The sequence below is a fragment of the Mirounga leonina genome, unplaced genomic scaffold (genome assembly GCF_011800145.1).
Source record: "Mirounga leonina isolate KUSES-001 unplaced genomic scaffold, KU_Mleo_1.0 Mir_128, whole genome shotgun sequence".
NCBI classification, from domain to species: Eukaryota; Metazoa; Chordata; class Mammalia; order Carnivora; family Phocidae; genus Mirounga; species Mirounga leonina.
The window spans coordinates 19246813-19269302 of NW_023270320.1; the positions used below are offsets into that span (position 1 = coordinate 19246813).

Consider the following 22490-nt stretch of genomic DNA (forward strand, 5'->3'; position numbering starts at 1 on the left):
GAAATTAGAGAACTGTCTTAAAAGAGTAATTTCTTGGTTTTGAAGCATTTCCTCTTTTAATTGAATGGCTGAATGGTTACACCCTCTGTCCCCTCAAAATTAGTTGAATATACCCAAGGTCTGCTTCAATTCCTAAATATATAGATGTCAAAATGCTAAAAATGAAACAGAAAACTTGTATTTTTATCAGAAGTGAAATTTCTTTGTACTGTACTTAGAGTAGCTACATATTCCAATTCTGTGAATTTGATGGAATTTGTGTATTAAAATGTTTTATAGCAATAATGTTTAATGTCATAATTCTCAGTGGTAATGGGAAATACTTCAGGATAGTTTTTCACATTCAGCAAAATCTCAACTAGAATTTTAACAATCTCTTACTTCCAATTTTTTTGTTTTGTTTTGTTTTGTTTTTGAGAGAGAGAGACAGAGCACAAGTGGGGGAAGGGAAGAGGCAGAGGGAGAAGCAGACATCAGGGAGCCCAAGGGGGGGGGGCAATCCCGGTACCCCAGGATCATAACCTGAGCCAAAGGCAGACACTTAACTGACTGAGCCACCCAGGTGCCCCAGTGTTTTGTTTTTTGGTTTTTTTTTTAAAGCTATCATCTCACACATGTCAGAATGAGGTTAAGTGTACAGTCATAATAAAGTTTTTGACAGTGTTTGTCTTTATTTTCCTTTCAAGACTTTGGCTTGGTTTTACTTTGGGTGTTGGGCTGTTTCTGATGTAGCAAACCTTCTCATCCATTCTGGTGACATTTTCTGTCCCTCTGTTCTTTTATCGCATCCTCTGCTTCATGGTATGCTCTATACTTTTCTTTTTTTTTTTTTTTTTTTGAACAGATGTGTAAACTCTAGCACATTCTTATTGCTGTATTAATTTTGAAGATGAGCACATCCTACCCACAGCAGTGTTGTTTCAGGAAGCAGGGCAGGAATAGTGGTAAGTTAGAAAAGAGACTATGAATTGCACAAATACTATAAAGGTAAAAACATGTTTCAAAACTACGATAAGTCCGTATCCAAAGGAGTCGTCTATGTCAATGGCCTGCTGGACTGTGAATCCCACGGGCACGCCCTGCCTCCTGCCTTGGGGAGGAGGAATGCGCTATGTGGAGCCGGGAGGGTTGCTACTGGGTGGGAGAATTCACAGACGTTCCAGGTGACTCATGTCGGGATCATTCCTTCTGCAAAGTCTGATGTAGATGAAGATGAAGTGGTTTCTTGGTCAATAACTGCAATTTCTTTTAAAAGTCAGTGAGTTTCTTGTATAGTTTTACTACAATTGGCCCGGCTTTAATTTCATCCATCTCCATGAAAGCAAAGCACTTGGTGCTGGTGAACCTTTTTTTAGGCTTGTAGTGTTTGAATTCAAAGAAGATACTGGCACCTTTGGTTAATTTTTCAAAATGCTTCTGGAGCTCAATGTCCACATTAAAATGAACGTACATATCTTCTTTTCTTGAAGACACAGGCATATCTTGCACAGGAGTTAAATCTATGCCATTCAGATCCTTTAGGCTAACTGTGATATAGGGATCGATGCACTGCCCTGCATCTTTCAGACTGGTTTTCTCAATTCTGATGGTGAGTGACGTTATTCCTGGTTCTGACTGCAGCCTGGGTAGGAAAGTGCCAGGAACTCTAGCAAGAAAGGAATCAGGAGACCCTGCTCCAGCACCACCCTCTTCTTCATCTTCTTCAAATTCCCAATTCTCTTCTTCACCAGGTGCTAAAATTTTTCTTAAGGAGACAGGCTGCACGTCAAATGGGAATTCCTTATTATATGTAATATTCTTTAGGATTGGTCCTAGCTTCTTCAGGTCCTCAAGTTTAAGTTCTTGAGACTGGACTATAAAGCTGCACTTCATAATTCCAAACATGTTGCAATTTTGCCTATGGTTTTCTTTTGTTCTTTGTGAATTCAGAATTATTGTATTGAGCTTGGGCCTCTTTTTATCCTAATATCTGATACTCGTCTATTGCCTCCACCAGCTGGCCCCAAGAGTAGGAGTTGGCGCCTCTCCTAAAACTGGTGCCCCAGCGCTGCAGCAGATTCCATCCAGGTCACCTCCAACATGGCCGGTGCCCACTCCGACCCCTCCCGCCCCTACCCCAGCAAGGCTGGCCTCTAGGATGCCATCCTCCCCGGGACTGGCCCCGACATAACCAGGGCCAGGAGGAACCCCTACGGCCACCACCGCCACCCACTGAGGAGCTGCCCAAGCCCGTCTGCTCTATACTTTTCTAAGGACATCTCTGCTTAACTGCTGATGTATTTTCACTTCCCACTGGCATATAGAAATAAGCCAGTGGTATATTGCTCCCGAATCCAGGTACAAAGAGAAAATTACACTTGCCTTGACTAGACTGGACAAGTTGAAGTGAGGGGGTCAAGGCAGTCAGGGTGTAAAGCCTTTGAAAGGAAATGAACAGACACCTCGATTGGCCTCTTCGGTGGCACTACACTCAAGCAGAGAAGCTTATCAGTTTTTACAGCTCTAACTGTGCCTTCCCCCCATCCACATCCATATTCTTTTGTCTCTACTCTCTATCTCCTCCTTCCTTGACTATCTGGCATTTTCCATATCATATGCTACAAGTCATGATAATGAAAAGTACAGCACAAGGAATACCGCCAATAATATTGTGAGATGTATGGGGATGGATGGTGACTACACTTTTTGTGGTATTGATTAATGCATAAAATTATCAAATCACTACATTGTACACCTGAAACTCATATGACATTTAAAATAAATACAATTTTGGGACGTCTGGGTGACTCAGTTGGTTAAGCATCTACCTTCAGCTCAGGTCTTAATCCTAGGGTCCTGGGATCAAGTCCCGCATTGGGCTCCTTGCTCAGCGGGAAGTCTGCTTCTCCCTCTCCCTCTGTCTGCCACTCCCCCTGCTTGTGCTCTCTCTCTGACAAATAAATAAAATCTTTAAAAAAATAAATACCATTTGGAAAAACATGTTTAAAGCTTGGATATGAGCATGGATGTTTGTAAAGCACAGCAACATAAAAAATACGCTCACCTTCATTTGGGTCGCTCCAGATAGCCATGGAGCAGATGGCAGGGGGCTAGCAGTTGATTTTGCTACCAAAAAAACAGGACTTGTCCGTGTTTTTCATACACAAAGCTGAAGCTACCTTTTTATTCCCTTTTTTGAACACTGCATATGGTGCTCGTATTAGCCAGATTTCACTTGAAATAATTTTTACTGGGAAGAAGGAAAGTGCACTTTATTTTTTTTTTTTTAAAACCTTATTCAGCATCCATACACACCTTCCATACTCCACCATCAGCGGCCCCGCTGGAAACTGGCATTTAATTTTGCAGTCTTACAGTCCCTTTTATGAACAATGGACGTGATGAATTCCCACCTCTCTCTTTTCTTTTGTGCTAGTGTACTTTTTTTTCCCTCAAACTGATGTTTGGTCTGTCCTTGATAGGCATCATGCTGGTATCACTTATAAGCCTTTCCTTCAAACAGCATTTACTGATTCGGGCATTCATTTAATTTACTTATTCCTGCATTGAGCTAAAGATTCGAAGATGAATAAAATTGTTTAAGCAGGGGCGCCTGGGTGGCTCAGTCATTAAGCATCTGCCTTCGGCTCAGGTCATGATCCCAGGGTCCTGGGATCGAGCCCCGCATCGGGCTCCCTGCTCTGCGGGAAGCCTGCTTCTCCCTCTCCCACTCCCCCTGCTTGTGTTCCCTCTCTTGCTGTGTCTCTCTCTGTCAAATAAATAAATAAATAAAATCTTTGGTACTGACATAGTTTCTAAATCTCTACAAGTGATTGTTGCCTGGGGGAAAAAAAAAAAAAGCTTGGGAAGTCCCTCCATTCCCTTGTAACTTCATTTCTAATGCTGGGACCCTCTCCAAAACGAGTGTGATCTATCCGAACTCAAAGAGTTTACTGATCACCAAAGTTTGATTATTTCCAGTAATTATCACTTCAAACATGTTCAAGACTTCTACTGTCTTCCAAATAGCTTCCAGTTTGGTTTCAACTCTTGATGTGAGTTCATAGATATCCTATGGTCTCTACTGAATCTGGGACATTAGCAATACCAAATATATCCTGTCTGTGCATCTGGTCCATCTTAACTTTCTCCTTGCTCTCTTTCACTGCTCTTCTGTTTTTACATAAAGTAATATTTCTTCTCCCTTTCTCTTTCCCTCCAACTTAATCAGTTATTACTCTCATAACTGAAATTTTATTATCTCCCATATTCTTCTGCCCTGCAAACAGTTACTATCTTGTGACTCTCTCTACCCTTCCATAGCCTAAGTCCTTAATATTTCTTTTTTTAAGATTCTATTGTATTTATTTATTTGTTTATTTATTTATTTATTTGACAGAGACAGAGAGAGAGAGCACAAGCAGGGGGAGTGGGAGAGGGAGAAGCAGGCTCCCCACTGAGCAGGGAGCCCAACACAGGGCTCGATCCCAGGACCCCAGGATCATGACCTGAGGTGAAGGCAGATGCCCAACCGACTGAGCCACCCAGGTGCCCCAGAGTCCTTGATATTTCAATAGTAAGGGATATACTTAGATACTTATTAACAGTGTGGGAAATGCTTACAGTCAGATTTTGGAAGATGTGACATGGATTATCAAGGCTGGTGTTGGGATGAGGTTTACCAACGAAGTCCCCATATTTATATAGCTATGCTGTTGTCTTCTGAAATCTTAAAACCAGGATCATGTGAAATTCAAAAGTTCTGAGTGATTGTACCTTACATATAAAGATGTAGACTATTTCTTCTTAACCATTTTTTTCTACTCCCTAGTCAATAATTTAGTCGGTCTTCATCTGATGTTTTAACTCTAGAGGTTTATTGTTACTCTGTAAGTGACATCCACTTTTAAAAATCACTACTGTTAATACTGTCTCTATACAGAAAACAACTTCAATAATCAAACATGGGTCTATTCAAATAAAATCTACTACCAAGATGCCAACGTTGCTTAGCTAATGGTGGAAATATTATAGGCTTCACATTAAATGATCTTAGGTCTTAGATATTTGATAATACAAAGATTCTTTTTTCATAAGAGTAGTTAAATTTTAGTCATATGCTTATTTTTCATGGGATGGAACAATTATAATTATTTAACAACCAAAAAAATACAATTTTGAAATCAGGGGCTTGCTTTTTAATTTCTTTCTCATCAATACAAAGTAATCTGGCGGGTTGGCCACAGGATAGTCTATAGCAGAAGTGAGAGAATTATGATCCAGGCGCTGGTCTGTTTTTGTAAACAAAGATTAACTGGACCACAGCTTCCCTCCTGTGTCTACATAGTGTTTCTGGCTGCTTATGCACTAGAATAGCAGAGCTGAATAGTCACAAAGGAGACCTCGAAGTCCCCAAAGACTAAACTGTTCACATCTGGCCCTTTACAATGAAACTTTTGTTGACAAGTTGGTCTAAACATGGCTTGGTCTCTTATCTTGTGTATTTGATCCTATGATAAAAATAAAATGTTGTATTATTCAAAATTTAACTCTTTAATTATAGTTATCTTTACATGTTAAAACTTATGTATACTTCTTGGGAATGCCAAAATAAACTATTTTAAAATGTAGATTTTGTATGTTACTCATGTAAATGAGGTTCCCATTTCTTTGATGATGAAGAAATTTGGGTCTGTTGTAAAATTTACAAATACAGAGTACCCACTAAGATAATCTAAAAATTGTAATTGGTTTAGACAGTCCAAAGAGGTAGTATAACAGGATTTACAGAATTAAAATACCTTAAGAGAGTCTATATCCAATGGAAAAAAGTCCCCCATTTTGTCGGGAACCTGGAGAAGACAGTAGGTAAATTCATGTACAACCTTCTGGTAAGATTGCCAGAGGAATCAGGGTAAATTGGATGATGTTGAAACAGGGTTTGCAAATTTTGTTTTCTTGAACTGTCTGAGGAGATAGGATCTAGATGGATTCAATCCCGGCACGTGACATTCTAATATAAAAGCTCTTACCTCTTGCTGTTTTAATGTATTGTCTTGGACTTTGCCATTCAGTGTTTCGATACTGAGCTGCAAATCAAGCAATGTGGTATTCAGACTTATTAACGACTTGGAGATTTCATCTATCACGTTTCCGTGTCCCTGAACTGAGGAAACCAAGGTACTCAACTGGAGAAGAACATCATTAAATCTTTGATCAGTCACCAGACTAAAATTTTGGAAATGCAATGAATCTATGAGATTGGCTTCTGTATCTGAAATATATTGGATTCTCTTCTCCATGTTGCTCATTTGTTCCGTAACAGCTTCTCGAAATCTCATCTCATCTTCACTGTCATTTCCTTTTCCTGTGAGACTTTGAGATATTTCATTTGCATTAATTGGACCAACTGTGCAATTCTTCATTTCCCTCTTCAGAAGCTGTGCTGTATAGTTAAGTAAAAATAAACAGAGTCATGGCCTGTATCCTTAAATGCATACACCACTCCATTCTGTATCATTCCATTCCATTCTAACATTTTGAATGCTATCTGAAACTGGGTATTTATTTTAAATATACAATGTGTGAACCACACTATGCATATTGTTGAAAGGAAGACAGCCAGCCTCCTTTTCCCACTTTACATCAGAATTGATTCCAGGATCAAATCATTCTTTCTGAATTGCTGCTTATATGCATCTTCTGAGCCACTGCATTTAGCTTTGACAGTAAGATTATGAAGTGCATTGTATCCTACTCTTCAGGTCTGTTAGGATAAAATGAGGTAATGCTTAACACGGTATCTGAAGCAAGCATGTTGAATACATTAGCTGTTACGAAGATAAATGATGTGACAAAAACAATATGTAGTAAAAATAGAAGTATTAGTGTTATCCACCGTATGCATAAATTGTTGGCTCATCTTCCTCATCCAATCATGTAAGCTGGCAGAGAATTGTCATTTTCAGTTGATACAGGCCTATTTATTATTGGTGGGACAGGAAATTGAGCAAATAATTTTTTTCACTTTAAAAAATATTATTTTTATAAGATTCCTCTTTACCTATTATAAAATATATATTCATAACAGAAAACCTTTACAAGATAGGTAATAAGGAAAAATAACTTACTCTTAATCTCACCATCCTGAGTTAAAATGCTAACATTTTGGTGTATGTATATCAAATCTGTCTCTTTTTTTCCACTAGCATATTATTATTACAAAAGTAATTTTAATACTTACATTGTATTATCTGTATGGATCTACCAGATTTATTTAACAAAACTCCTACACTTATTTTGTTCTGTTTTTACTAATATATCCAATGCTTTGAGAAACAATCTTTTAGGTAATTATTTCCTAAAAAAAAAAAAGTCTATTAAGTTGTATTTGGGGGATATACAGAGCTGCCGATATATATTTCCAAATGGGTACATGTTCTCTAAACAAGGTAATTATCCTTCTGAAAAGACCTAGAGCAATATGTTTGAAGTTTCAAATCATGAAAAGCATAAACATTAGCTCTGCAAATAAAAATAATATGTAATTATACACAATAAAAAATGTTAAGTACCATTTTATCACTAATCAATGATAGTTAAGATTGTTTTTCCTATCTCCTTCTATTTCTATCCATATTATTTATCCACATATATATCACTTTTATTCATTTATTTTGAATGCATAAGATTTTTTACATTTGACCATTGCTAAGCAATAAAAAGAGTAACTCTATATGGTTTAAAAATATATCTACATAAATAGTTAGCTACACCTGATACATCAGCTTTCTTAATAAAAATGATATGGCAATAGTATCAGCCTTATGGATTTTTGGGAATTAGGTGAGATAATACATAAAAGATAATTAGTTCCACCCTAAGCTCAAAGTTACCTGTTATGTAAATGAGAGGCTGGTATTTACTCAGGAACAAGCTGCCTGATTCTAGAATCTAGCTCCATTCCTCAATTACTAGCTGGGGTACTCTGGGAAAGTTCTCTTCTTAAGTTCCTCAAAGATTGAAAAGTAGTAACTGCTTCCAACAGTGGTGTTGAGGATGCATGAGGTAAAGATGTAAATTCCATAGCACACAGATGGCCCATAGGACAATTCTGTTCAAATTAAAGTACCTTATCCATGAAAGATATCTTAGAGAATTTATGGTCTTCACCATCTTTACTTAAAAAGATGTTTGAGGATGGTTGCTATTGTAGGTATTATTATATCAGGAATAAGTATGAAACTATATATGCAATTAAATCCCAATTTTAAAAAGCCACATTATATCATATTTTCCTAGATTCTTTAAAATTAGCTTATTTGAATTAATACAATATTCGACAACATTTTTATATGATCCAGAGTATTATTTTACACTTCTTAATTCATTAAGGAAGTGGACAAAAAGTATATTTCTTAGCTGGATCTCATCACACTTATTACATTAAGTGTGGGGAGCAAGTTCTGGACTGACAGCCTCATTTAGGCATTTAATTCTATGATTTATTTATTAAGGACCTACTATGTATAGAGCACTGCTTGAGGAACTCTGGGAATGTAAAACTGGGAAAGGATTTTGTCTAAAATAGAGACCCAAATTAACAATTTTTACAAAACTATTTCAGGGGCGCCTGAATGGCTCAGTCGTTAAGCGACTGCCTTCGGCTCAGGTCATGATCTCAGGGTCCTGGGATCGAGCCCCACATCGGGCTCCCTGCTTGGCGGGAAGCCTGCTTCTCCCTCTCCCACTCCCCCTGCTTGTGTTCCCTCTCTCGCTGTGTCTCTCTCTGTCAAATAAATAAATAAAATCTTTAAAAAAAAAAAAAAACCTATTTCAAAGATGTCCCTTACAAATGTTCCCTTCATGATGATTATTGCCTTTTATAAGTAGCAGTTAAGAATCCAGGTTCTGGAGTGGAACTGCCTGGGTTAGCAATTCTTGCTCTTTCCTTTTTAATCTGTGATCTTGGGCAAATTATTCTGTCAGTGCTTCTATTTTGCTAACTGTATGACAGGATACTAACAGTCAGTGTTCAAATAATTAAATGAGCTAATATATATAAGGTGCTTGTACTACTTCCTGGCATATGATAAGCATTTGATAACTTTCAGCTTTTTTGTTATTAATATTTTGGATTCGAATTCTGTGACTTATGTGTCTGTATGCACAATGTTGAAAATATTGAAGGGGAATTACTAATGTTTAATATAAAAAAACTGGGGCGCCTGGGTGGCTCAGTTGGTTAAGCGACTGCCTTCGGCTCAGGTCATGGTCCTGGAGTCCCGGGATCGAGTCCCGCATCGGGCTACCTGCTCAGCAGGGAGTCTGCCTCTCTCTCTGACCCTCCCCCCTCTCATGGTCTCTATCTCATTCTCTCTCTCATATAAATAAATAAAATCTTTAAAAAATATATATATATAAAAAAACTGGGGGGAGGTTGGGTGTTGCAATGACACAGTAGTTTCTGCACTTTATTAAGCATAGTGATTTACTTGCTCAACCATGTCATTTTTCTTTCCCTGGAAATAATTTCTATTTCACATGGATAAAGCAAATCTTTTTCACAGTATGGAAAGGGAAGACTTAAACTGACAAAATATCATGTGACCAAAGGTTTCTATCTGACATGGACTTCAACATAAAGTTGACAATAAAGATTACATTTTTGCTTATAGATTTACAAACACAACATGGCTTGTTTTCCCAAATCCTATATGAAAACTAATTTAATCCTAACTTTTCAAAAAACTGTTTAATTCTGTATCATAAATCTAGGTAGAGAATGCCAGAGTCCAGATCTTCAAATGCTCATTTCTTTATCATTGGAAAGATGGCATTTTGTGACTTTCCTATTTCACATTTGAAAGGAGACAAACTTTTATGGCTTGTGTAAACCCCCAGGGAGAGAGTGATATTTGATTTCACAGTTCACATTTACTCCTTCATGTTGCTAATATCTTCTCCTGCCAAAATTTTGTATTATTTTGAGCTAAAGAATCTTCAGTATTTCAGCAACAATTATATATGCATTAATCCTAGATTGTACTTTATTTCCAGAGACATTATTATGTTGTTGTACTATGATAAGGATCCAGGAGTTTCATTAAGAGATGATAGCATATGGAGTGGCTTTCATCATTAAGAAGCATCTTTCATCATATAAGACATTTTAAATTTAAACAGAGTCTTTCTGCACATTTTATTTCATCCATCAATTCATGTTTGCCAAAACAGAGTAATTTCCATCTTTTAGGGATATATTTTGCCTTTATTTACAATTTCTTGATATCAAGTAGAGATATGTATTGCATTTGTCTTGTTTTGGTTCTGGAAAATATTCTATCTGTAACTTAATTAAAGTTTAAAATGGACTGTCAATTGTTTATTCAAGTGTGATAGAAACAGTGAGATCTAGTCCAAGTTCTGGTGAATTTGAGTGCTAATGTGACCGTATAGGATTTTAACATTTTTAACTTCTTGTCAGTCTTACTAGGTGCCTGCTATAGCGTTAGGAAACAAAGCTCCCTCCCTCCCTCCCTCCCTCCCTTCCTTTTCTTTCATTCTTTCATTTTTCTTTCTAATAAAACTACTTTGGATCAGTCATTTCAACCCAACAATGAATGTGGAAACTTGGTAGTATTTTCTAATAGCCCAAAGATTTTGAGCTTGGTTAGAACCCTGAATTCTTTCCAGACTTCACTGGCCCATTCTGCACGTACCTGTCAGATAGAAGTTGCATTCCCTGGCGTTGACTCTGTAGGCCATGATTTGTATGAGAGGGATGGAATTTACCCAGACTCTAACTAGCTTATAGCTAATGATCCCAAGCAATGAAGCATCTTTCAATTATGCATTTCAAATGAACATAACATATACATAAACAACATACAGATAATCTCAATTCATCAGGAGGTCAGCTGTGTAATGATAGACATAGCAGGTCCTTTTCCGTAGATGGCTCTGGTTGGTTTGCTTGGCTGATCAGTTTCATTTGTTGTGGTGGGTTTTAGTTTTTATTTTTTTTTAATGGCCAAAATAGGAATTAATTTTTACCTGTGGAAATATTTTTTGGGCTAAAATTATGGAAACTGTTTTGCATGTGTGTGTCTGTGTGTGTGTTTAATTGGCCAATCCCATTTTGTTCTAAAAATTCAATTACATCGGGGGAGAGTAGACCATAGAGGTTAGGAGTCAAGACTCATGGGTGGCATCTGCACCTCTACTACTGAATAGTCTTAGTTTTCTTTTGTGGATAATGGGAATAAGTATATGTCTGCTCAAGGGTAATTGTAAAGGTATATTAAGATAATCTGTGGCATATTTACAAGACCAGTGTCTGAACATAGTAAATGCCCAAAAGTGACAGCTACTGTCACAGTTGTTGTGGTTTTATTATTATTTCTTACAAATCTTGGCTCTTAGAATATTCCTTTAGGTTGCTTCTTCACAGAGGAGGTTTGGCCTTGTGTTTAGGAGCACTTTTCTTGTTAAGTTGATTAGTATGCACATAAAAATGTATCTGACTCCCCGTGTTAGAGCCTACATCCAGAAATTTTGCCAGTCAGAAAGAGGAGAGCCACGGGCATATAAATTCAAATGCCAATCAAATCCATCCAAAAGGCTACCGAGGGGAATAATATTTACAGATCTGACGGAGTTATATGCAAGCTATTCACCCCTGTGGAAACTCTCAGATCCATCCCCTCCTCAAGTTAGACTTGCCAAAGAAATATGTACTCTAAAGTGTTTTTTCTAATTTTTTTGGGTTGAGGGGATGCCATCAGGTTATTTTTAGAAATGTTTTCAATAATAGCCTTATGAAACATATGGCCATATAAACTGGAAAGAGATTCCTGAAGTACAGGCCATTATTGGGCAAGGTCTCCTCTCGGTGAGCACTGGCAGGAATATTTCTTTCTCCTCTCAGTGCTAGGAGCAGAAGAGCTTATTTTCAAACAACTGGCTTGTTTTCTTGTTGTTTTGCTTTGTTTTAGGCATTGTGAATGTAAGTGGTCCTGCTTATATCTTTACACTGGCAACCTGAGTACTTATCATAAAATTCTTGACCCACCACAAGAAGTACATAGGACTCCAGGGGAATAACATATTTTTTGGAATGGCCTAATCCATTCCATCTCACCTTCACATAGCTGTATTTTTAGTTTCATCTTCTATTCTCTATTCTATTTTTATTTTTTTAAACTAATCACTTTGAAGAATCTTTTTTTTTAATTTATGAATTTGAGAAACACTTTGTAAATGCTTCTTCTTGTTTCTACAATAACTAATTCACAGGATGAGTTGCTGAGTTTCAAAACTCTAGAATACTGTACCTGCCATTATTCCGATGATGGGTATGAGAACTACAAACACAAGAAGATAAAGGACAATCAGTGCAGCTTTGAGGGACTTCAGTTTCTCTTGAAGGGTTGGGCCATTTTTAGGATCTAAAAAAACAAAAGCCCAACCTACTATTAGAAAACTTACCCTTCTTAATTAACATTTTGATAATCTCCAATTCTATCATTACTACCAAGCCTATTGGAATAAAAGGGGAACAATAAATCTGTCCCCGTTTATTCAGTAGGAAGCCAAAAGAATAGTCACAGGAAAAGCCAATACGGGCATCACTACTGATTTACTTTCCATTAACTAAACATCCATGACAAAGTTACTGTCCTCTACAACTTGTACTTGTCTCATTTGGGGACATTAGTTAGTTGACAAATTTTAATATTTTGATACATTTTAATATTCATATCAACATATTCAAACATAAATTTTATTCTGTTTCATATGGGAATATATTCAGAGTAAAAATCAGATTCTTCAAGTAACTACATAATTGTGATTTTTTTGAGTTTAAATCCGATAAGAGACATCTTACCTGTTTTCAATAATAATGCAAATTTTCTTTTTCAATTTCATCTCAATAATTCTGTATTTGGATATCTATTATGATTTGAATACATTAAAAAATGAAAGAAAACTGCACATTTTGACTAAACTTTGGAATGGATCAATGAAGCCCATCCTCTGGGTATTTCAGAAAATATTAATATTTTCATAGTATACATTTATTTGGAACAGTGATTCACATAATGGGATCCTAATTGTGGAAAATTAACTCAATGTGGACGGGAATCTTAGTAGAGGACGACATGTTCTCTGATTAGGTGAATAAAATACCCATTAACAATTTCTTTCCAATGGCCCTTACTTTCATTGCACAATAAGAAAGAAGATTTTGTTTTCAGGTTGTAAGTTCCCAAATTAAAAATAAAAATTTAGATATTATTCGATAATGTTCTATGAGGGATTGGAAGGAAAAGGAGAGAAAATTTTTAAGTAAATATAAGACCCAAAAAAGCTAAAAAAGAGAAAGGTCTAAGGAAAAAGAAAAAGAACCACCCACAAAACAAGCAAGATGGGATATCCCTTTGCCAGGCTGAATGAGCCTGAAACTCATCAGTCATCTCCCTTATCTTTAATTTACAATCAAATCCTCTGCATTCTGTCTTTTAAGTAGCTCTCCAGGGCGCCTGGGTGGCTCAGTTGGTTAAGCGACTGCCTTCGGCTCAGGTCATGATCCTGGAGTCCCTGGATCGAGTCCCGCATCGGGCTCCCTGCTTGGCGGGGAGTCTGCTTCTCCCTCTGGCCCTCCTGACCCTCCCCCCTCTCATGCTCTCCCTCTCTGTCTCTCTCTCTCAAATAAATAAATAAAATCTTTAAAAAAAAAATAAGTAGCTCTCCAAAGTTCCTGTGGCCTTTTCTCTGTCCCCAGTGCCTCTGTCCTCCCTCCTCAATCTCTCAACATCTTTACCTTAAACAGCTTTACTAGGATCCTTTTTCCTTTTGTCTCATCCATGCCATATTCTCTCACCCATCAATTGTGTAGTGCACAATACCCGTCATACCTTGGGGTTATGGTCTGTATTTCAGGTTTGTCTGTGTAAGAACTCATCCATCTTGCCCCTTGCATATGCTGCTTCCTCTGACTGAAATTTCTGTGGATCCTCTTTCACCCACCCTACCCTTTTGGTGAAATGTACTCAGCCTTTAAAGGTTAGCAGAATTATATGCAACTCAGTCCTGCTGCCTTAATAGAACCTGTCCACATATAACCGAATAATGATTTTTTTGAGCTCCTGTAACCCTGCAAAGCTCTGTTTCAGCACTATTGTGGATTGAATTGTTTCCCCACAAAAGATACCACTGATGTCTTTAACTCCAGTTGCCTGCGAATGTGACCTTATTTGGAAGTGCAGTCTTTGCAGTATAATCAAGTGAAGATGAGGTCATACTGGATTCAGGTGGGCCGTTGTCCCATGATTGGTGTCCTTACAAGGAGAGTAGAGGACACAAAGGCACAGGGAGAAGACCATGGGAAGATGAAGGCAGAGACAGGAGTGATGCAGTTACAAGCCAAAGAGCAAGAAGAACAGGCAGGAGCAACTAGGATCTAGGAAGAGGCGGGGAAGAGCCTTGAAAGCGAGAACTGCCTTGCCGACACCGTGACTCCAGATTTCTGGCAGTCAGAACTGTAAGAGAACAAATGTTGTTGGAAGCCACCCAATTTCTGGTAATTTGTGACAGCAGCCCTAGGAGACTAATACAAGTACATACCACCCATGATTTTCAAATATCAATTGATGGTGCTAGGGATATAGTTACTTCCAGGACTTCATCCAGTGGCTGCGAAATCAGAGGACACCATCAACACTGTGAACTAGTTTAACCTGTAACAAAGCTTCCTTAGTCCAACCTAAGCTTATTTCCTATTCTGTCTCAAAAGAGGAGAAGACCTACTTGTCCACTAAGTCTTCACGTTCATGCACATGAAAGGTAAGTCCCAGGACTGTAATTTTACATAGTGTCACTAACTCTAAGGACAACCACCACAGGCACCGCCCTCTTGTACTTACACAGAGGGAGCAAGGCTGTCATGGAGCGGGCATCAAACTTCACGGATTCTGAGCAGTTATCAGTGTCATCCTGTTGATCGAGAAAGCTATTCCACCGTTCCATCTTTCTGTCAGACACGTGGAAAAACACATTAGTTACACATGAAAGGTCTAGGGCCCTGTGGCATAATGTCTCAAGTTGAAATTTAAAATTAAAATTCAATTTTAGGGACGCCTGTGTGGTTCAGTCAGTTGAGCGTCTGCCTTTGGCTCAGGTCATGATCCCAGGGTCCTGGGATCAAGTCCCACGTGGGAGGGTGTCTGCTTCTCCCTCTGCCCCTCCCCCTGCTCGTTGTCTCTCTCTCAAATAAAATCTTAAAAAAAATTTAAAAATATAAAATTCAATTTTAGCAAGGGAACAAGTATGATTAATTACTTAAATTTACCTATCTGCCACATCTAGCAATATATTGTATCTACCCATAAGTTTTAATTTTCACACTGAAAGATAGACCTGCGTGGAATCTACTCACGTATCTTTCTATGGACAAATGCATATCTGTCTTTATAGATGTGTGTCTTTTGAGAGTGAGAGGTAACATTTCTTCCTTACCTAAAAAAAAAAAAAAATCTTTTCCCAAGTGACAGAAAACAACTGTTTAGCTGGAAAGAAAAATAATTTCCCTTAGAACAAATAGTTGGGCAAAATTTGGATCAAATATTTCCTGTGATCTTTCATCAGAGGTTCCGGATAAAACAAATAGTTATGCGAAATTTGAAGCAAATATTTCCTGTGATCTTTTATCAGAGCTTCATGAGCCAGTTTTTCTTTTGCCAAGGCATCTGTTTATCATGCTAGAAAGATAAAGTCTAGTCACTAGATTGAAACCAAAGGAAAAACTTAAGTTTCCTTTTCTCTTCTTTGTATTGTTTTCTTTCAGGGCTTCCCTCATTATACATTGGTAGCATCACAAATTATGTCTTTGTAGCTTTTTAAGCAGTTATATTCTATGACATAATCTATGCCTATGTCTCTTTGAGATGCATTAGAATCCTCTGAGAGGCTTGATTAATGGGCCTCACCCCAAGAATTTCTGATAATTAAGGTGGGGTCAAGAATTTGCAATTCCAACAAGCTCTCTTTTTCTTTTTTTTTTTTTAAAGATTTAGTTGTTTATTTATTTGAGAGAGAGAGAGAGAGCAGAGCGAGCGAGAGAGAGAGCATGAGAAGGGGGAGGGTAGAAGAAGACGGAGAAGCAGACTCCCCACTGACCAGGGGGCTGAACTTGGGGCTCCATCCCAGGACCCCTGGGATCATGACCTGAGCCAAAGGCAGAGGCTTAACTAACTGAGCCACCCAGGCGCCCCCACCCCCAACAAGTTCTCTAAATGATGCAGAGTGCCACCAGTCTGAGGACCACATTTTTTTTTTAAGATTTTATTTATTTATTCATGAGAGACAGAGAGAGAGAGAGAGGCAGAGGGAGAAGCAGGCCCCCAAGGAGCAGGGAGCCCGATGCGGGGCTTGATCCCAGGACCCTGGGATCATGACCTGAGCCGAAGGCAGACGCTTAACCATCTGAGCCACCCAGGCGCCCTGAGGACCACATTTTAAGAACATTTTTCAATGAGAAAAAATAATTGTAGGACTTTTTCTTGGAAACAGTTCAGTTCACTTGATTGATAAATTTAGCATAAAATCAACATCTTCTGATCATTTCTTATTTTCTCTAATGCTGAGTTAGGGATTTAGTACAGCTGAGGTTTTAACAGAGTGCACAGGCAGCCCTGGGACACCAAACTCACATCTTGTCCAGCAGATGGAGGCCAATCATTCCTCTGCAAACATTCGTCCTGCTTTGGGAAGAGGTACTGACAAGTAAGGATGTGACTAAACTTATATATATATATTGAATATTACCAAAGTGATCTTTATTTTGCAATGACAATCTTTGTATATATATCATTCTGTAGATTGGCCATAGTTCCTGTAAATCCTATTGATCTGACTAAGGACTATCTTTAAATGATTTGGCTACTGTGGAGAAAGCGGACATAAGGGGAAAGTAAAGGACTTACATCCTTTTTTCTTAGGCAGAGACAAAGTTAAAGAAATAAACAATTATCTGGGAAAATTGGCCATTATAGGAAACCAAATTGGATAATTCAGATGCAGACTCTCCTGCTATTCCCCCCCTTTTAATTTATTCTATTATTTGATTTGGATGATAAGCTTTACTTGCCAAGCAAAACAAACAAACAATTTTTAAAACTGAGATGACAAGAAAGCTTAGCTGAATCCATTTGAGAACTATAGTTCAAAGCAATTGGGAATATGTAGCAAAGCTGTTTATCTTTTAACTCCGTTTATAAAGAATGGGGTCACACATATGGGAGGGGGGAAAAGAGGGGGACCTTAAGAGACTCTTAATGATAGAGAACAAACTGAGAGTTGATGGAGGGAGGTGGGTGGGGGTTGGGCTAGATGGGTGATGTGGAATAAGGAGGGCACTTGTGATGAGCACTGGGTGTCCTATGCGAGTGATGAACCACTAAATTCTTCTCCTGAAACCAATACTACAGTATATGTTAATAAGAATTTAAATAAAAATTTTAAAAAAATGGGCTCACAATGTATACATTTATATATACCTGCTATTAACCAGAAATCTTTTCCTTTCAGGCTGCTTACTGGTCCCTTCTCTTTGGGCATGACCATGGCTTTTGTCCTAATACTTGTGATATTATAACTCCATTTTCACTTAAATGCAAAGGAAAGATCTCTTACATTACTCAGTCTTCAAAATGGGAATATTTTTGTAAAAAAAAAAAAGAAACCTTTTGAATCTGATAAATCTCTCTAGACCTTGAGCCACATTAGAGGATGGACCATGTCTGTTTTCATTTGACATTCAATTAGCAGAAACTAAGCAACCTGTACTAAAGAATATACTTAATATTTGCTGAATGAATGGACTGGATTTTTTTTTTCTTCATAGGATATTAGTCATATAATAGTTTTGTTTTTGTTTTTTAAACAAGATGGATGTTTGGAGATACTGTGACCAAAAAGATGTGCTGCTTCTTTTTTTTTTTTTAAAGATTTTATTCATTTATTTGACAGAGATATAGCAAGAGCAGGAACACAAGCAGGGGGAGTGGAAGAGGGAGAAGCAGGCTTCCTGCTGAGCAGGGAGCCCGATGTGGGACTCGATCCCAGGACCCTGGGATCATGACCTGAGCCGAAGGCAGACGCTTAACGACTGAGCCACCCAGGCGCCCAAGATGTGCTTCTTCTGATAAAGAACTTCCTGGCAAATGAGTTGTGTCTATGATTCAGATTCATTCTTTCTTTTTATTTTTTCTTTCTTCCTCATCGTTGTCATCATCACCTTCTTCTTCTTTTTTCTATTCTATATTCTTACTTTTCTGGTAGATTCCTTGAGCTGAAGCAAATCTTAGGGCTGGGTGACCATGTCATGCTGTTGAGACACTGCCACTTACTCTAGCTTTTTCCTTAATAGCCCCATTTTTACTTTGTCAGGTCCAGTCAGCAGCTAGCTATGGCCACATACCATTGGAGGTCTCAGGGGAGCATTACTAGCATCGTGGTTGAAACAACTCTTTTTTGTGAAGGACTACCTTTGTTGTGGAGGATGTTTATCATCCCTGGTTGCCACCCTTTAAGTGTCAATAATATTTCCTAGTCCTTATATTACTGCTTCCCTTGCAAAAAAAAAAAAAAAAATCCAAAAACTTTATCCCCACACATTTCCAAAGACCTATTTCTCTCAGAACCACTCTTCAACATATATCCCTAATGTGGATCATTCTCAATGATCTCTCAATCCCTAATGTTAAAAAATCTGATTGTTTAACATGTTTTTAATGAAGATTTGTTTTCATGAAAAAAAAAAATACCTTCATGAACTTCAGCAACAATAGAGATTCCTCAAATTGTCTTTGGAGATATCTCTCAAATCATTCCCTGTGTGTTTATGTATACATATAGGACAACTGTTAAAGTCTATATGGATGCTTCTTACAGAAAACTTAAACATTTCATTATTTTAAAGAGGAAAGAAAGTGGCAAATCCAGAATGATAATGTACTGATCTAATCTTGGCCTCAATAAAGCAGGATAAATGTTATTTTTACCCATATACTTGTTTAGAAGCTCCACATGTTCTTTTTACTAAATTTGTAATTTTTTAAATTTAAATTCAGTTATTTAACATATAATGTATTATTGGTTTCAGAGGTAGAGGCCAGGGATTCATCAGTCTTATATAATACCCAGTGCTCATTACATCACGTGCCCTCCTTAATGTCCATCAGCCAGTTACCCCATCCCCCCACCCCCCTTCCCTCCAGCAACCCTCAGTTTGTTTCCTAAAAGCCACAGGGTTAAAGGAGTTTTCTTGGGAGAAAGAATGAATTCTCCTTTTTTTTTTTTAAAGGTGGCTCTAGAATGCTAGATGCTACACCATGAAAACAAACAAAAAATAGATGGTATTAGGATTATTTCCAACCAATGACTTTAAGATGGAAATACCTATCCCTTCATGTAGGCTAATCCAACAAATTCCTACTGTGTCATTATATCAAGTACTGAGCAAGTCACTAGTATGTCAAGATCAACGTGCACAGAATATTCACAACTCCCAAAGATCTTACACATTAATATGGAAGAGTAAAATCTTTATAATCATCTGACAGTGATGTGTGTGTGTGTGTGTGTGTGTGTATACACGAAGCACAGACATAGTCTAAAAGGGAGTAATTAATTATTTGAGCAAGGGGGTGGTCAAGGAGGAAACAGATGATGCCTTTATCAAAGTTTTGTCCCAGGGATGGAAAAGCTATTAAAGGGCATGAGGGCATGGACAGCATGGGACTAAAGTGGATCAGCATTACAGAAGCAGCAGCTCAGGGCAGAGGGCCCAGCAGACAAGGCCAGAAAAGCATGTAGCTGGGGGCATTCTATTCATCAACTTCTTTTTTTTTTTTTTTAAGATTTTATTTATTTGTCAGAGAGAGAGAGTGAGAGAGAGCAAGCACAAGCAGGGGGAGCGGCAGAGAGAGAAGCAGGCTTGGGAGCCTGATGCGGCACTCCATCCCAGGACCCTGGGATCATGACCTGAGCTGAAGGCAGATGCTTAGTCAACTGAGCCACCCAGGCGTCCCTCTTCTTTTATTTTTCTGATTGCATACATTTACCTGGCTGTCACAACCTACCCAAAATATAATATTGAGGAAATACCTATACAAATTAAGTAAAAAATTATTCTTTGCTTTGGCAGTAGTGACCTGGTTTATATTACTAGTGACAAAATATACACTGTCCATTAAATGTTTTACTTATTTCCCTTTCACCCTGAAGTAGAGATGAGGCTCAATTTTGCTTTTCTTTAGGCCCCTAAGCTTTGATCTATCTTTTATGGGCTTATGCAGATGATAAACATGGTGCAAGTTATTGGATTTCAAACTATAGTTTCTTTGGGTAGATTTATTAAAACTTTGAAAAAGACAAATGGGCTAGCCTAACTGACCATATCTGGACTATATAAAACCCGAGAGGTACAGAGGGCTGGCAGGGAGATGAACACTAAAATCTGTTGAGTGGAATGATGAGTGTAAAACATTCCCTTCTGGCTACACTGATACACCAGGGAAAGTCTTGTTTGTTTCCTGGGGCAGCGTATCAGAGAGGCTGGTGAATCATCAACTGTATGAAACATGGGTATATGCTTTTCCAGAAGAAATGTTTAAAAAAAGCTGCTTAGGTTAATCACAGATGGCGCTGTCATAAGACTGCTGGTGTTTTCTGTCATTATTTTCTTTTGTTTTTAGATGCCATCCTCCGTCTGAGAATCTCATCTACTTCTATGGCTTGGGATATTATCTGCATACTGACCAAACCAATATATCCAGCTCAGATCTCAAGTCGCAGAGTCAGATTTTTTAAATAATACAGCTCGTTACAACGGTGTATTTTCCACATTGACCTAACTTTTCCTTTTCCAGAATTTTTGATGTTGGCGTATCATCCATTCATATTAGTCTAGCATTATTATAATCATTTATTTATTATTATCTTCTATGTATTGTGCAGTGGGGCTTACATGATGCAGTCAGACATAAAGATGGCTATATAGCTGCAATACAGAGGTGGTAGCAAAGCATCATCACCCAAACCAGAAGCCAGGGCTTTATTCTAGATTACTGTCACCCACAAGACCCATATCTGACTGCAAAGCAACTCCTGACTTCCCAGGACACTTTCCTGCCTCTCTACCTCGATTTTTGGATTTCAGCTCCTTTTTATCTACCCTAGGCACGCATCTTGGTTAGTAGCATAGGGCCGGCAATTAAGGGGAGAATCCAGTGGCATCGGGAAAGAGGAACAAATTAGAAGAGTTGATGAACTAGCACAAAAATGTAGCACTTTAACAAAGAATAGGATAAAAAAAAATCAGAATAGAAAATATTTTTCAGGAAAAAAAATATGAGGGACATAAACTTGACAACCAACATACTGAGTGGGCAAGTAGAGGAAGAAGAGCTAGTACTAAAGATAAGAAAGAACCTTTGAGACCATGATAGAAAAACAAGTCAGGGCCACAGAAAGGAAACAAGAATTTCAAGATGTACAAGGACATTCATAACCTGCCACATGGAATTTGAGCTGTTTTAGTTGTACGGTAGAGGCAGAAGCAGACTTGAAAGGTCCAAAAGCAGTAAATGTATAAAAATGAAAGGTGCTGACTGTATACCAGAAATCTGGTCATGTTCATGCTCTTCTGCTGAGAAGGGACTGAAGATTGCACTAAGATAGTTCCCAACCCATCCCATCTTTATCTCCTGCCCAGACCTCTCCAGACCTGTATATGCAACTGCCTAATAACATCACTACTTGGATTTTTGAGTATGGCCCCAACCCAGGGTCTTCCTTGTCCCCTCACCTTCTCTCATCCTTCTGTCATCACATCTTGTTGGTTTGTTTTCAAATCCTCTAGAGAAACTGACTGCTTCTCATCACCTCTGTTACAACCATCCTTGTTCGAGCCCCATGATCTTGCTCACCTGGACTATTTTGATAGCCCCCCTACTGGTCTTACCACTCCTCTGCTCAAAACTCATGAAAATCTCATCTCACTCAGGACCTGACTAAAACCTCACTGTTTCAGACCTTTCTTGAGCATCAGATTTAAAATTATCACCTCGTTTACATCCTCTTCTCCTTCCCGGTTGGATTTATTCCCCCCCAATTTATCACCAACTAACATGAAAAATGATTTCCTTATTTATCTTGTCTATTTCTTTTAAAGATTTTATTTATCTACTTGACACAGAGAGAGAGATAGTGAGAGAGGGAACACAAGCAGGGGGAGTGGGAGAGGGAGAAGCAGGCTCCCCGCTGAGCAGGGAGCCCGATGCGGGGCTCCATCCCAGGACCTTGGGATCATGACCTGAGCCGAAGGCAGACACTTAATGACTGAGCCACCCACACGCCCCATTTATCTTGTCTATTATCTGTCCCCTTCGCCCCAGTAAGATCCAGGATTCAGGAGTTTTTTCCTCTCTTTGGTTCAATAAGCAGAA

General features: G+C 38.3%; 2 protein-coding genes across 4 annotated transcripts in view; both read right to left on the reverse strand.

Annotated features, from left to right (window-relative positions):
- Nucleotides 1–22490, reverse strand: part of MSR1 (macrophage scavenger receptor 1) — an 81751-nt gene that overhangs the window by 53534 nt on the left and 5727 nt on the right. For 2 of the 3 annotated variants that reach the window (XM_035004138.1, XM_035004140.1), the window contains exons 2-4: nucleotides 14907–15009; nucleotides 12315–12428; nucleotides 6012–6424 (exon numbers count right to left, since the gene is read on the reverse strand). In XM_035004138.1, the coding sequence (XP_034860029.1) occupies nucleotides 6012–6424; nucleotides 12315–12428; nucleotides 14907–15009 (630 nt within the window). Of the gene's footprint in view, nucleotides 1–6011; nucleotides 6425–12314; nucleotides 12429–14906; nucleotides 15014–22490 lie in introns of all 3 variants that reach the window. The other variant, XM_035004139.1, reaches the window with a different exon arrangement.
- Nucleotides 865–2680, reverse strand: LOC118010028 (axin interactor, dorsalization-associated protein-like). Its single transcript, XM_035004141.1, has one exon. It carries the CDS (start codon nucleotides 1882–1884, stop codon nucleotides 1249–1251), a length of 636 nt encoding a protein of 211 aa, XP_034860032.1. The 5' UTR covers nucleotides 1885–2680; the 3' UTR covers nucleotides 865–1248.